A 16,357-nucleotide genomic window follows, 5' to 3' on the forward strand; every position below is an offset into this window, starting at 1 on the left:
CTCAAAAATGACCATATTGGCCCCAGACCTTGGCCACCAGCAAGACTGAGGACCCCCCCACCCACCCCGCAAACCTCCTCATAGCACAGCACACACATGGGCTGGGTCCTACAGGAGGGAGCAGCAGGAGCTTTGCCCTCTGGAACCATCACCTTCACCCGTCCCATCGGTCATCTGCCTTTGTCATCTGCCACAGAGTTATGGTGACCACCTCCCTCCTTCACTTGTGTTTGTGTGTGCAGCACCCTCACCAGGTGCAGAGCAAGAAAAAACGCTGCATCCTGTACCGTTGTGACCAACTGGTAATACTGTCAAAAGGACGTGTATTCTGCCACGTGAACGTGGTCCATCATGGCTGAGGCTGCAGGACCTGATGGGCACCACCGCGGGAGGGCTGCAGGGCTTGGTAGCGGTGCCCAAGGGCCACACACTCACCTCAGCCAGGCACCTCAGCAGAGCCGCTGCCATCAACTCTCCTGGGCTGAGTTGGAAGGATCTTTGGGCAAGTCAGCCCCTCACACCAGTCACCCAGGATTCCTCTGGGAGCTTCACACATGAATCCGTGACAGGGATGACTCCTTCGTGCTTTCTCCGATTTGTCACCTCAAAACTGACACAAAGATTCAACGCCTGAATCGACAGACAGCAGCAAGAATGGCAGCCAGGAAAGCGACCCGAAGTCCCACCTTAGGTCAATCTAAAGGAAATGTTTTCAGTCTGGTCTGTCAGGTTTAATTCCAGGCAGGAACTTCTGGGCAATGTAGTGCCTGGGACCGTAGAAAAGGCAGAGTTCTCAATCATGGCCCACAAGAATATTTGGGCAGTGATCCTCCAGAGTGGTGTACCTATCTCCAGAGAGGCTTTGCTCATTGTTAACTGCAGCCAAAGGCATAATTTGTTTCATAAAGTTCAGCCTGCTCTCAGAATATAAAAATATTTGAGATGCTCTCAAATCTCTTAATCTAAAAGGAAATATCCTTCTATAGGTATTCACACAAAATTTTCTGGGCATAGCAGGACAGTTATTGCCTTCAAGAGCATGTAGTCTGAAATGTGTATTTGGTATATTATTTTATTATGATTAGCCAAGAACAACAGAAATAACTCCATACTAAGCCATGGTTGGAAAGAAGAGGTATATTATGAATTGGGTTAGTAAGTAGCACTTCTGCGTGCGCGCGCACACACACACATGAAAGGGATTCTACAGCAAGTAACCTCACAGGGTGATCTGATCATAAATTCCTAACTGGGAAAGGCATGGTGGGGTCACACCTCAGGCCTAAAACTTCTTTAGTGAAAAGTCCTAAGGCAGCCTTGTCTTTTTTATGTGCCCAGGTTAAGGCCCCTTCAGAAGACCAGAAGGAATAGCCCTCAGTGGGAGCATGAACCCTCAAGAGAGCACACAATTTTGTTAACTATCCTGTAATCCCACTTCATGCTTTGCTTTTGCCAAATTCCATGCAATTTTCCTTATGTACCCTCAATTTCAATGGCATAAAAGTGCAAAACTTAATCTCGAAAGCATTTGGGATCTTGCTCTCAGGCATGTATCATTAGTTTTGGCTCACATGAACTCTTATAACAATTCTCTACAGCTTCAGGTTTTTCTGATGTTGACAAGTTCTACCTCTAGTCCCATTAAAAAACAAAACAAAACAAAACAAAACATAAAACACCTCACTCTTCTCTGTAGTCAGTGATTATGTCCTACCCATTTAGGGACAATTTTGCCCACATCATCTTTCTTTTTGAAAAAAGATTTTATTTATCAAGAGAGTGCAAGAGAGGGAGAAAGTGAAAGAAAGAAACACTGATGTAAGAGAAACAGATTCCTATTTGCCAGGACCAAACCTGCAACTCTGGCATGTGCCATGACGAGGAATTGAACTGGCAACCTTTCACTTTGCATGACACACAACCAACTGAGCCACATGGGTACATCTTACTTTATAATCTAAGACAGACAATATCTACCAGGAATTGGTTCCATGACTTTGCAAATACCAAAGTCTGTAGATGCTAAGTCCCTTATATAAAATGGTGTAAGATTTGCACATATCCTACATACATCCCCCTGTATACATTAGCAAATTTCTAGATTACTTATAATACACAATGCAATATAAATTTTATATACTTTTTACATTTAGAGAATAGAAAAACTGTTCATGTTCAGAACAGACACCATACAACCAATATAATAGGCCTAACCACATAGGACACATGAGCAATATAACATTTATTTTTAATATTTCCCACCCATGGTTAGTGTAACCCAATGATGCAAAACCCCTAAGATACAAATGGGCCAACGGGACTAATTTTTTTTTTTTTTAAATGAACAAACCTCAGCTACACAAAATAACCATGCCTGGAGTCCTCAGATCTGTGTATACTGATCATGCAGTTGAGGTCACAGAGACAATTCCAGATGCATGTTTAGATGAGCCACTCTCATCTAGCTGGCTGCAGTCTACTCCAATCTGTAATTGACCACTGTTTCTGAACCAACCAGGGTTTTCCTGAACGGTCTTTCAACCAGTGACCCTAGTCCAATGAATTGTGGACAGCCGGCACATGACTTCCTGTAGGTAAGAGAAGCATAACCCATTTCAGTGTTGATACAATTGGTGGTACCTGCTTTGGGTAAAAGAAAAATCATACTACTCTCCTGAGGATCTTATACCTGTCCCCTCTTCAGGGTAATCGGACTCTTAGACTCCTAAATCACAATATCCAAATGAGAACCAGAAAGCCCTTCATTCCTTTCTAGGAAGCTTTGGAAAGCCATACAAATTTGGTCAAAACTGGCCCATTATTTTCTGCCCTCAGTCTGTCCACAAGCAGAGAACGTTTGAGACCCGCAAAATATTGTTCACCTCTTCATGCCTGTAGAGCCCAAATCAGTTTCTAAACTACCTGTACAGTAAAAACGACAACCAATTTTGAAGGTGAGCCCTGGCTGGGTAGCTCTGTTGCTTAGAGAATCATCCCAGTATGCCAAGGTTACGTGCTCAACCCTTGTCTGGGTACAAGAATAATCAACAAATGAATGTGTAAATAAGAAAAACAAAGCAATGTTTCTACCTTTCTCTAAAAATCAATGAACATTTAAAAATAGCCCTGGCTGGTGTGGCTCAGTATATTGAGTGCTGGCCTGTAGCCCAAAAGGTTGCGGGTTCAGTTCCTGGTCAGAGCACATGCCTGTGTTGCAGGCTGGGTCCCCAGTTGGGGGTGTGAGAGAGGCAACTGATCAATGTGTCTTTCTCCTTCCTTTCTAAAAATAAATTCAAAAAACCTATTTTTTAAATTTAAAGATTAATGTGGAATTACCCCTGGCTGATGTGGCTCAGTGGATTGTGTGCTGGTCTGTGAACTGAAGGGTTGCAGGTTTGATTCCCGGCCAGGGCACATGCCAGGGCTGTGGGCCAGGTCCCCAGTAGAGTGTGCATGAAAGGCAACCACACGTTTATCTCCCTTTCCCTTTCTCTAAAAATAAGTTTAAAAATCTAAAAAAATTAATGTGGAATTGGAAGAGGCAGGCCTCACCCTGGCTGGTGCGGCTCAGTGGACTGAGTGTAGGCCTGTGAATCAAAGGGTTGCCAGTTTCATTCCCAGTCAGGACATATGCCTGGGTTGTGGGCCAAGTTCCCAGTCGGGGGTGCTCTAGAGGCAACCACACATTGATGTTTCTCTCCCCCCTTCTCCCTCCCTTCCCCTTTCTAAAAATAAATAAATTCTTAAAAAAAAAAAAAAAGATAGCAAGGCCTCGACTATTGTACAAGCCAATGTGCAGCAGGTACTTCCCAGGTTTATGAACTGCTGGCTGGGAAAACTCATCAAAAGTATCATGGGATACCAACAAATCCGTGGCACAACTAGTCATTGTTCTGTAGTGCCCCAATTAGTAATAAACGGAAAGATGACGACTAAGTGCTCACATTATTCCTGCTTCACTACAATATATGTGAGAACAAGAAGTCAACTTCCCTGAGCACATCAGGTGAGGACTGTTGCAAACTGTATAAACCTGCCCCATGGTAAAGGTGAAAGGGAGTACAGCCACAAAATCTATTTGCACCATAAACCTAAAAAAAGTCCTGAGCAAGTTAAGAAAGTACAATATATTTACACACATTTCCCATATGAATCAAACTTAAAAGGAATCATCTCATTGTGCCAATTCAGAGAGAATAGTTTAGATTCAGAAGGTGGCTCCTCAGTTTCTTCCAGGGCTGTTACACTGAATATAAAAATTGCATTCTCAACACATTTAAGGCTTTTCGTCTCTAGTGTGAACTCTCTGATGTTGAGACAGGGTAGATTTTCGCATAAAGTATTTCCCACATTCACTGCATTCATAAGGCCTTTCTCCAGTGTGTCCTCTCCGGTGTTGACTGAATTGGGAACTATCCCTAAATGACTTTCCACATTCACTGCATTCATAAGGCCTTTCTCCTGTGTGAACTCGCTGATGATAACGAAGTTTAGAACTACAGATAAAAGATTTCCCACATTCACCACACTCGTAAGGCCTTTCTCCTGTGTGAACTCTCTGATGATAGCGGAGGGTAGAACCAGAGGCAAAAGATTTTTCACACTGACTGCATTTATAAGGCTTTGTTCCTGTATGAACTCTCTGATGATAAGAAAGTGTGTCACTACTGGCAAAAGATTTGCCACATTCACTGCATTCGTAAGGCCTTTCCCCAGTGTGAACTCTCTGGTGTCTGACGAGTATTGAGCTGCTGGTAAAAGATTTTCCACATTCAATGCACTGATATGGCTTTTCTCCCCTGTGAAGTCTCCGATGGTAACCAAGGCCAGAGGTTGAGGTAAATGATTTACCACACTCACCACATTTGTAAGATCTTTCTCTATTATGAATTTTCTGGTGTATTGAGAGGGAAGATTTGTGGCTAAAAGATTTTCCACATTCACTACACTCATAAGGCCTCTGTCCAGTGTGACCTCTCTGGTGTTTAGTAAATTGTGATCTATCCTTAAACGTTTTTCCACATTCATTGCATTCATATGGTCTTTCTCCTGTATGCACTCTGTGATGATAACGGAGGCTTGAGCTAAAGGTAAAAGATTTCCCACACTCATTGCACTTATAAGGTCTTTCTCCTGTATGAACTCGCTGATGGTAATTCAGGGTGGAACTAGATGTAAATGATTTCCCACATTCACGGCACACATAAGGCCTTTTACCTGCATGAGTTCTCAGATGATAACAGAGGGTGGAGCTGGAAGTAAAGGACTTCCCACATTCACTGCACACGTAAGGTTTTTCTCCTGTGTGAACTCTCCGGTGTTGAATGAGTGTCGACTTATTGTTAAAAGATTTCCCACATTCACTACACTTGTAAGGTCTTTCTCCTGTGTGAACTCTCTGGTGTAGTATGAGGTTATTTCTTCGAATAAAGGATTTCCCACATACACTGCACTCATAAGGTCTTTCTCCTGAATGAGTTTTCTGATGATACTGGAAGTCAGATCTAGAGATAAAAGACCTCCCACATTCATTGCACTCATAAGGCCTTTCTCCTGTGTGAACACTCTGATGGTAACGAAGGGCAGAGCTAGTGGTAAAAGATCTATCACATTCACTGCACTCATAAGGCCTTTCTCCAAGGTGCCCTCGCTCATGATACTGAAGGGTGGAGCTACAAGTAAAAGATTTGCCACATTTACTGCACACATAAGGCTTTTCTCCTGTATGAATTCTCTGGTGTCGAACAAGTGTCCACCTATTGTTAAAGGATTTTCCACACTCATTGCAATCATAAGGCCTTTCTCCAGTGTGAACTCTATGATGATAACGAAGGCTAGAGCTAAAGGTAAAAGATTTCCCACATTCACTGCACTCATAAGGCCTATACCCTGAGTGAACTCTCAGGTGTATAAGAAGGTTATTTCTACGGGTAAATGACTTCCCACATTCCCTACATTCATAAGGCCTTTCTCCAGTGTGAACTCTCTGATGATAACGAAGAGCAGTGCGAGTGATAAAAGACTTCCCACATTCACTGCACTCATGAGGTCTTTCTCCAGTGTGAACTCTTTGATGATAACGGAGATCAGACCTAGAAATAAAAGATTTCCCACATTCACTACATCCATAAGGCCGTTCTCCTGTGTGAGAGCTCTGATGATAATTAAGAGCAGCGACAGAGGTAAAAGATTTAGAACAGTCATTACACTTATAAGGCTTTTCTCCAGTGTGAACTCTCTGATAAGGAATGAACACTGAACTATGACTAAAAGATTGTGTACATTCACTGCACATGGAACTGTTTTCTCCACTGTGCTGTCCCCAGGGAGGAATGAGGAAAGCTTCGAGGCTTAAGGATTTTCCACATTTGCTGCACTTGTACTGCCTTGCTTCTGTATGAATTTTTTCATGATGACCACGTGTTGAACTCCCACCAAAGGATTTTCTACTTTTGCCACAGACACGGAAACTTTTTCCAGTGTGGCCTCTGCAGTGCGTGACAAACGACGATTTGTACCTGAATGTTTTTCCACACTCACTGCACACAAAACATGGTCTTCTAGTACGGACAGCCTGGTCCACAAGTATATGTTGGGGGTTAAAGCTTTTCTTGACTTCCCCTGAAGTGTAATGACTTTTTCTGCTTTGTAACGTTGCTTCCCACTGGGTGCCTGTGTTTGGCTCCTTTACTTTATGGGTGGTCTGTTGCTGCTGATGTCCCGAGCTGGTCAGGAAGTCCTTCTCAACCTCGCCATAGGTAAAAGGCTTCCCTGACACATGGATTCCACAGCTTTTCACAAACGAGGCCCTGCGCACATTACTTCTGAAGGGTTTCTGTCCGATGTGCTGCTCCTGGTACTGGTGGCACTTTGCACTGAAATGAAATTGCTTTCCACATGCTCCACACCTCAGCAGTGTTGGGCTGTTTTGTGTGCCCTGCTGCTCAACCAAGTTGAAAATGTCTCTCAAGACCGTCCCACAACTGGCACAGGGGTGACTATTCTGGGAAGATGAAGCTGCCTTGAGATTCTTTGCCTGTGACACTCGTACAGAAATGTTCTGTTCAGTGGGTGTCTCCACATCTTCCCTTCCACAGCAGCAACCTGAATGCAGAGAAATGCTGGTGAAGTACCTATTGACTATAGGAAGCAGAGAACCCCAGCACACATACTTATGTGTCTCATGTAAGCAAGAATACATGGAATGTTCTTCAAACTGAGAAAGTTCTGTTGAAGGACTCGCTGACTGTTGTGTATTTTGGGGCCTCTAAGGTCAAATAATAATGGAAAACCCTCCAGGGGAAGGATACTCAGACAGGGCATGACACAAGGAAGAAGGGTAGGGCTTATAATGTACCTCCTCTGCTGACAGCTTCGTAAACATCCTTCTCTGCTGCTGATAAGAGGCTGGGTATAAGCACGCATGCAAGCCCATTACCATCCAATTGCAAGCTAGTAGCTGCTATACAAGGTCAATATATAGATTTGGGAGTATCTCAGAACATAACATGTGAACACCAATGTTCGAGAATACTACAGAAAGCGGGGTAAGAAAACAGGGGAAATGTAGGATCAACAGAGGTGTAAAAATCCTAGGGCTGGAAACCACAGTGGAAGTGAGGAGTAGAACTGACTAGTCAACAAAGTATCAAAGCTGGAAAAGGTAGAAACAGGTGTGGCTACTGGCGATACTAACACTGTGGTTGAAAAAAAGTCAGGTTCCTGGTATGATATGAAGGAGGTCCTGACTTCACAATATCCATAGCTGTCACTTGCCAGGACCATATCCCCCGTGAGCCCACGTTGCGATGGTGGGAGATCCACCCTGTGATACATGCATAAACAACTCTTCCCTGAAAGTCCTAGCAGGGCAGCTACATAGAACATGAACAACAAAAGGAGAAACCAGGAACACTGAATGGCCAGCACTGTCCCAGAGCAACACAACACAGAACAGACCCAGAAAAGAGATGTAGGTGAGTCACGTCAGCATGATAGTGGAAGAAAACAGCCTAGATTACTAACAACAAAATATTACGACAGTTATCCACAGATAAAATTGGTCCTTGGAGGACTGAAGAGTCTAATTAAGATACTACAGCACCATGGCTGGTGTGGCTCAGCTGGTTGTACGTCATGCTACAAACCAGAAGGTCAATGGTTTGATTCCCAGTTAGGGCACATGCCTACTTTGTGGGTTCAGTTCCCAGCTGGGCCGTGTTCAAAAGGCAACCAATTGATATTTATCTCTCACATCGATGTTTCTCTCCCTCTTTCTCCCTTCCTTCCCTATCAGAAAAATATTAAAACAGTAATAAAATGAAGCTCAAAAATAAAAAGATACTACAGCAGCCCAGTGGAGCATAAAAATAATAATCACACAAAGAGGATGGCTGGTGAGATCAGCCTAGTGAAGACAGAGGGGGAAGGAAAAAAAATGAGAAAGGCAGGAGCTATGTGTACCAGCCAAAGGGTGGATGACCTAGTGTTCCCAAAGTTGTGCTCTGCAAAAACCCACAGAGCCTTTGCCACATACACCTTGACAGCTCTTGCTACTCCTGAGGACCCCCACAATATACACAGCAGAGGTGGCTGAATGACTGTCCCCATGGATCCTTGCTCCCAAAAGATACTAGCACCCTTCAACACAGAGGACACCAAGAGCCATCACCACAGGTGACCTGCGGGACAACAGTAGGTGAGTTGTCTCCCTTCCCTCATCCCAGGACCAGGTCAGCCACACTCTCAACCCCCAGGACCCAGAGTCACAGCTGCCCCTGAAGTGCCTGGATTAGAGACCCTGACTCCATGGCTGTCAGATGAGTGCTCAGGTCTCAGGTACCAAAGCCATGACCACTGGGGGGCAGCCAGCTCCTCAGACACTGTCTGTGTGTACCCTGTGCACTGGTCACAAGCTCCAGCACTGATAGGCGCATAACTGCATCTTGTACAGTAAAGTCAATGCCCCTGGGGGCCAGTCAGTATCTAAGACCCTAGACATGCTATTGCTCTGAGTCTATTCGCGCCCTAGAAACCAGATTCACACCTGCTCCACAGGTGCCCACAGATCAGACACCAATCGCACCATCACCACGAGGATGCCCTGCACTTGGCACCAAAAGGGAACCACTCAACCAAAACACTTCCAACGAGAGAACAAAATTGGGAAGTCCCCAGAAACCTTCACTACTGATGTCAACACCCAAAGCCTTAGCTATTGTTTCCCTAATGTTGACTCAAGTGACAGAGCTGTAGACACTAAGCTGCTGGGCCTTCCTGTACTGAGAGTGGCATCAGCCTACCAAGTTGTGCCGTGACAGACACACACACACGTGCGCACCAAGATCATGCCCCACAAAACCTTTCCATAAGGTCTGCAAGGAATTCTGCTCTGTGAAATGTACAGACATCAACACAAGGCTACAAAGAAAATCAAGGAAAACACACACACACACACAAATCAAGGAAACATGACAATCCCCCAACCACGGGAACAGAATAATTTATCAATCACCTCAAAAAAATGCAGACCTCTGAATGGTCAGAAAAGGACTTGAAAATAAGTAATTTAAAAAAGCTCAGCAATCTAAAAAAGAACAAAAAAAACAAAACCCACACACAACTGAACAAAATAAAGAAAACAATACACATATAAAACAAGACTTTAAGAAGACAAATAGAATACATAATAAACAAATGGTAATCATGCTATTGAAAAACGTAATAAATGAAATGAAAAAAATTCTACAGAGAGAAAAAAGTTTACTTGGTCAATGAAAAAAATGATTCTGAAATTGAAAGTCTTAATACAATCCAAAGGGAAAAAAAAAATCAAAAGAACTAAACAGAGTAAAGAAAGCCTACATAAATTATGGGTTATCACAAAACAACAATTTTTGCATTATGGGTGCCTGAGAAAGAGATGAGTCTGAAAAGGATAGAAAAGTTATTTTAAAAAATTATGGCTCTGGCTGGTGTGTCTCAGTGAATTGAGCACCAGCCTGCAAACCTGAAGTTCTGCAGTTCAATTCCAGGTCAGGACACATGCCTTGTTTACAGGCCAAGTCCTGCACTGGTGTGTAAATGTGGCTGAAGAGGCAACTGAGGCATCTCACACATGGATGTTTCTTCCCCTCTCTTTCTCCCTCCCTTCCCCTTTCTCTAAAAATAAATTTAAAAAAAATTTTTTAATTAAAAATATAATGCATATTGCCCTGACTGATGTGGCTCATTTGCCTGTGCATTGTCCCATAAAGCAAATGGTCAGCAGTTCCATCCCCAGTCAGGGCATACACCTGCGTTGTGGTTTGGTCCCAGGTCAGGGCATGTAAGGAGAAGCAATCAATGTTTCCCTGTCATTATCACATCAATGTTTCTCTCCCTGACTCTCTCCTTCCCTTTCCTTCTCTAAGATCAGTGAGGATCTCTAAGTCTTCAGGTGATGATAAATAAAAAGCTATACAGAAAAAGAAGTAAAACTGCTTGTGTTTGCAGATCACATAAGTTTATATGAAGAAAGAGCTAAAACCTGCAATAATAACATAAAACCCTGCCAGAATGAATAAACAAGCCCTATAAATTTACAGAACGCCAAATTCACATACAAAAATCAGCTGCATCATAGCACCAATAAAATATCTCAGTAAGAAATTAAGCCCACAGCATTAAAAACAATAAAATACTTAGGAATAAATTTAATCAAGAAGGTGAAAGATCTGGACTCAAACTTTCATCAACACAGTGATGAAAGAAACTGAAGACACAAATTAATGAAAAGACATCCTGTATTCTTGAACTGGCAGATTTATTATTGTTAGAATATTTCTCATTAACAAAACACCAAATGATTTAATGGGATCTCCACCAAAATCCGTAACATTTTTACCGGAAATAGAAAAAGAATACTAAAACTCAAACAACAAATGATCTCCAATATTCAAAGCAATTTTGATCAAGATCATCAACGGCAGAGATCGAGGCATCGCACTTCATGATTTTTTTTTTAAAGACTTTATTTAGTTTCAGAGGAGAAGGAATGGAGAAAGAGAAGAAGGGAAATATTGAGGTGAGAAACATCGATCAGTTTCCTATTGTACATGCCCCAGTTGAGGACCAAACCCAAAATCCAGGCATGGATCCTGACCAAGAATGGAACTAGCAACCTTTAGCTTTGCGGGACAACACTCAACCACCTCAGCCACACTGGTCAGGGTCAACACTTCAGGATTTAAACCATATTACTAAACAATATTAATTAAAACAGACACATGGATACAAAGATCTCAGAAACAGAATATAGACAGCCCAGAAATAAACCCACATATGTGCACAACCACTCTTTGACAAGTACAAAAATACACAATGGGGAAAACATAGTTTGTCCAACAAAGAGTGTTGGCCAGGTAGCTCTATTGGTTAGCGCATCATCCTAATGGGCCAAGGTTTCAGGTTCAATCCCCGGTCCTGGCACATACAAGAATCAACTAAGGGATGCGTAAATGAGTGGAACAACAAATTGATGTTTCTGTCTCTCTCTCTCTCCCCCCCCCATCTCTCCCACCTCTCCCACACTCCTGCTATATCAATAAAGTAAAATAAATAGCGTTGAGAAAACTGAACATATACCTGACACCATACTTTACACTACTCACAAAAATTAACTTAAAATGCAGTAAATTCTCAAACGCAACACATGAAAATATAAAATTCTGGTTCTGGTTGGTGTGGCTCAGGAGACTGAGTGCTGACCTGCAAGCCAAAGGGTCGCTGGTTAGATTCCTAGTCAAGGCACATGCCGGGGTCCTGGGTAAGATCCCCAGTCGGGGGCGCATGAGAGGCAACCACACATGGATGTTTCTCTGCCTCCCCTCCTCCCTCCTTTCCACTCTCTAAAAACAAATAAATAAAATCTTTAAAAAAAAAAAAAAAGATTCTGCATAGCAAAGAAAGCAATCAACAATCAAAAACCCTGGCTGGTGTGGTCAGTGGATTGAGCCCTGCCCTGTTGATAGAAAGGTCACTGGTTTGTTCCCAGTCAGGTCACATGCCTAGACTGTGGGCCAGGTCCCCAGTGGGAGGCACACGAGAGGTAACCACATATTGATGTTTCTCTCCCTCTCTTTCTCCCTCCCTTTCCCTCTCTAAAAATAATAAAATCTTAAAAAAACAAAACAAAACAAAACAAAACAACAACAAATGCAGAGGGATTTGTTAGTGCAGGTGTAGACATAATGAAACCCATATGGCTGAAATGTAAATAAAGATCAAAATTGGAAAACAGGAGGAGAATGCCAGGATCTGGGGTGTAGTAGACAATGGGAACTTTTTGTTTGAAAGGCACAAACATTCCTTTCAAAGAGTTCCGAGGATGTAATTAAGAGCATGGAGACTATCCTTAACAATGTCATATACTTGAAATTCATGAGAGATCTTAAGCATTCTTGGCATAAAAAAAAAAAAGGTAATTTTCTATAGTGATGGATGTTCAATTAAATTCACTGTGGCAATTAGTTCACTGTATGTATAAAATCATCAGGTTGTACGCTTTACTTTTTTTTTCTAAAGGTTTTATTTATTTATCTTCAGAGAGAGGGGAAGGGAGGGAGAAAGAGAGGGAGGGAAACATCCATGTGCGGTTGCTCTTGCATGCCCCTACTGGGGACCTGGCCTGCCACCCAGGGATGTGCCCTAGGCTGGGAATAGAACTAGAGACCCTTTGGTTCACAGACAGATGCTCAGTCCACTGAGCCACACCAGTCAGGGCCTGTATGTTTTAATATATACAAGGGTCTACCTCAACAAGGCTAGGAAAAAAAAGGAAAATCAATCCGAAGACTACACACTGTGAGGTCCACAGTTCAGAGTAGTAACAACCATGACAACACCTGCAACTCCTGGCCCAGGGAGGCAGGAGGAAATGACAGCTACAACAAAGGAAATAACCCTGGGACGCACACCTGATGTGGAGCTGCACACATTAACCCAAACACAGAGGGCAAGCACAGTGAATCCACTAAGCTCAGAGCAAGAGGACTGCTCTTGAATCCTTCCCTAAAAGTGTTCAGGACTGTGACTGCAGGGAGAGAACAGGGCAGTGCAAACAAATCAGCCCTAGGGATACGGCCACTACTCGGAAATCCGGGGCAACAAGCAGCGCCTGTGGTCCACACCTGAGCACCGAGAAAGGTCTTGGGGTGGATGGAGCAGAGTCTAGTCCAAGTCACTGGTGAGGCTGTGGGTCTTACCCAGAGAGGATATAAGTGTGAAGTTGTCCAGCATCACACGGAGGTACAGGCGTCTCTGAGCCTCATCAAGCAGCCTCCATTCCTCCCAGGAGAAGTGCACGGCAACGTCCTCAAAGGTCACCCTGGCCTGTTATCGCGGGGGCAGGAAAAAACATGAACACTCTGTGTGACAACCCCCCTCCCCACACATCCACCCCACACCCACCCCCCTCCAAAGCGGCCCACCTCAGAGGAATTCCATACCGAGGTGCCACTGGTGCCCCCCTCCCCTCGGGTCCCTTTATTCCTGGTGTTCAGCCCTCAGCCACTTCAGGCAGGAAGGCACAGAGCTGCAATCCACTTCTGGTCCTGGCTTGTACCGTCCCCTCCATCCTGTCATTAACGCCCCTTGGGGTCTCTGGATTGTGACAAGACGCAGCCAAGCGCGGGCTCATGCTTCACCCTTAAGGGCCCAACACAGGGGCCCTGGGACCGTAACTCACACCTTTTCTCAATTCGCACGTCGTTCTGCAGGTTGTCCCTCAGACACCTTCAGTCCCCACCTGAGCTCCCACAGCCACGCGTTTGTGGAGACGCTGCTTTGGATGCGGCCTCTGGGCACCTGGGCCCGATTCAGGGTTCGCCTCCCAGAAGCCCATGGGAATTTCAGGAGAACATGACCCCCTTCCACTCTGTCTGGACCCTCAGCCGCTACAACGTCCTCTTTCCACACAACCTTCCCTAAAACCCCCAGTCCTGAGATCTCCATGCCAGGCCCAGTGACACTGAAAAATGACCACAGGTGCCCCCATCACAGCAGAGCCCACGCACGGGGTGGACCCTGCAGGAGCGACCGAGCGGCAGCTCTGCCCTCAGTGTCCCCTCATCTCAGTTACCCCGCGGCCTCCAGAGCCATCACGTCCACTCGCCCCGTCGAAGCCTTCGTCACCCGCCACACAGTTACCGTGACCGCCTCCCTCCCTCACCTGTATTTCTGTGCGCGGCACCCTCCTCAGGGGCAGAGCAAGAGAAACTCATCCCGCGCCCTGTTCTTTCTCACCAAATAGCGGCACCGGCAGGAGGACCTGCATCCGCCACCCGAACGCCGCCCGCCGGGGCCTGGGTGGCAGGACGGGAGGGGCGCTCCGCTCCCAGGCTGAGGGGGGCTGAGGGGGGCTGAGGGGGGCTGAGGGGGGCTGAGGGGAAGGCCCGGGAGGCCACGCACTCACCGCAGCCGCGCGCCTCCCGACGGCCGCCGCCATCGGACTGTGTGGGCGGAGCGCGGCGCGAACGGCGGGCGCGGAGGGTCGCCGGGACCGCGGCTCCGATCTCCGCGTCGCGGGGCTCACGGGCAGCGCCACCGAACGCCTGACTCCCGTCTGTGCGGCAGGGCCCACGACTCTTTCGCGCTTTCCCCGTGCTGTCACCTTACAACAGGGAGAGCCACCCAAAGCCGAAAAGATCCACGAGAAGAGCAGCAAGAATGGCCGCCAGGAGGAGGATGCCGGAAGTCCCGCCCAGAGTTGGTGAAATCTCGCGGAAATGCTTTCTCCTCGGCTTGTGATTGGCTCGACTCAGCGGACCTTCTTCTGGGTAACGTAGTTCTCCGCCCAGACTCGGAGAACTGCCTAAGAAATGGAGTTTTCCGTCCTGAGGCCCTGGAACGCTTGCTACTGGAAGGATCCTGTAAACTGATGCTCCTCCTACCTCGAGGGACGGACTTTGCTTTCTGTTACCTTGCAGTGGTGACACTCTCTACCGAAAGAGAGGTTCAGGGGTCAGGTTCGGAAGACGGGCCCCCAATCCAGATGCCGACTGCTAAGTCCAGGTGTTACCTGTTCTTCAGAACAGGCCCGAAATGGCATCGCTGACACTGACAGCCCATGATACGCAACCCGGTTTAATTCGTGATAAAATTGCAGGTTCAACCTCCCCTGGAAACTTAATCTTATCCAGTGTGACATTTTCTGTCCAAGCACTGGTAAGGTGATCTATCTCATAAACCCTCTCCATCCCCCTTGGTTAGAAGGGGTCCATCTGCATGACAAAAACCCTTCCTGATCTTTCCACCTTATGAAAGGATGCCCTGGCTCATAAGTATCCTGCCCTTTCTAATATCTTCCTTGCCCTATCCTGCTTCCTATAAAACCTTTTAAAAAGATTTTATATATTTTTAGAGAGAGGGGAAATGAGGGACAAAGAAGAAAGAAATCAATTGCTTGATTTCTTGCTGGTCTGACCAGGTCCTGACCAGCAAGGACCTGGTCAGGAACCCAGGCATGTGCCCTGATGGAACTGAATCTCTAACCTTTCAATTTGCAGGTAGACTCTCCAGCCACCGTGCCACGCCAGTCAGGGAAAGCTTTGTAGCATATGTTTTAGATAAGACCCTTTTCAGTAAGGGAAAGTGACTTTGCCCAAAATAATCTGTAACTAGAAAATCTGGCATTTGTGCTGCCTGTCGCTCCCAGAACTAGTAAGTACAGACAAGGATTGAATCTGAGAGCATTTGAGATCTTGCTTCCTGGCATTGTTGACAGTTTGGGCTCAAATAAATTCTTACAAAAATTCTCTACAGGTTTGGACAAAAAAAAAATTGAATTTTTCTAGGTGCTTTATTCAGATGCCAACAGTCTGAATAAAGAAGATGGCAGGTTATGTACCCTAAAAATGTCTTAACATCTCCTCTCAGGCCTACCTTTTGATAATAAGAAGTAAAAGGTAGGTAAGGGGTTTGGAATTCAAGGAAAAAGGTTAATCAGATACAAATTGCTGTCCAGCACTGACTGGTGTGGCTCAGTGGATTGAGCACTGGCCTGTGAATCAAAGGATTGCTGGTTCAATTCCCAGTCAGGGCACATGTGAGTCAGATTCCCACTTGAGGGCGTAGGAGAGACAACCACACATTGATATTTCTCTTCCTCTCTCACTCCTTTCCCCTCTCTAAAAGTAAATAAAATCTTTTAAAAAAAACTGCAGTCCAGTGATTTTTCCAGCATCTCTATCTGCTGACCAGCGATTCCTTATGTGTGTCCTGGTCAAGATGTTCTCTCTCTGGAGCACAATGGCTCAGATACCATCTTGGTTACTTGCCATCCTCCTGGGACACAAAGGTGGTCTGGCTTCTTGGCCTT

At 45.3% G+C, this 16,357-nt stretch overlaps 1 protein-coding gene across 1 annotated transcript; it reads right to left on the bottom strand.

Annotated features, from left to right (window-relative positions):
- Positions 1–1,324: 1,324 nt before the first annotated feature.
- LOC129082529 (zinc finger protein 271-like) lies at positions 1,325–14,693 on the bottom strand. The gene is made up of 3 exons (XM_054588225.1): positions 14,453–14,693; positions 13,245–13,371; positions 1,325–7,104 (listed from the first exon to the last, which is right to left on the bottom strand). Exons 1-3 carry the CDS (start codon positions 14,483–14,485, stop codon positions 4,277–4,279), a joined length of 2,988 nt encoding a protein of 995 aa, XP_054444200.1. The 5' UTR covers positions 14,486–14,693; the 3' UTR covers positions 1,325–4,276.
- Positions 14,694–16,357: the final 1,664 nt, after the last annotated feature.

The sequence above is a fragment of the Pteronotus mesoamericanus genome, unplaced genomic scaffold (assembly GCF_021234165.1).
Source record: "Pteronotus mesoamericanus isolate MK-2021 breed Mesoamerican mustached bat unplaced genomic scaffold, CSHL_Meso_final scaffold_128, whole genome shotgun sequence".
Taxonomy (NCBI): domain Eukaryota; kingdom Metazoa; phylum Chordata; class Mammalia; order Chiroptera; family Mormoopidae; genus Pteronotus; species Pteronotus mesoamericanus.

What these genes read in the sequence shown, in the direction of transcription:
- LOC129082529 (XM_054588225.1), bottom strand. Translation starts at nt 14,485, where the DNA reads ATGGCGGCGGCCGTCGGGAGGCGCGCGGCTGCG. An exon ending in TCGGGAGGCGCGCGGCTGCG is followed by an intron (nt 13,372 to 14,452) that starts GTGAGTGCGTGG and finishes CCGCGATAACAG; the next exon opens with GCCAGGGTGACCTTTGAGGA. An exon ending in CACACTTATATCCTCTCTGG is followed by an intron (nt 7,105 to 13,244) that starts GTAAGACCCACA and finishes CTCTGCATTCAG; the next exon opens with GTTGCTGCTGTGGAAGGGAA.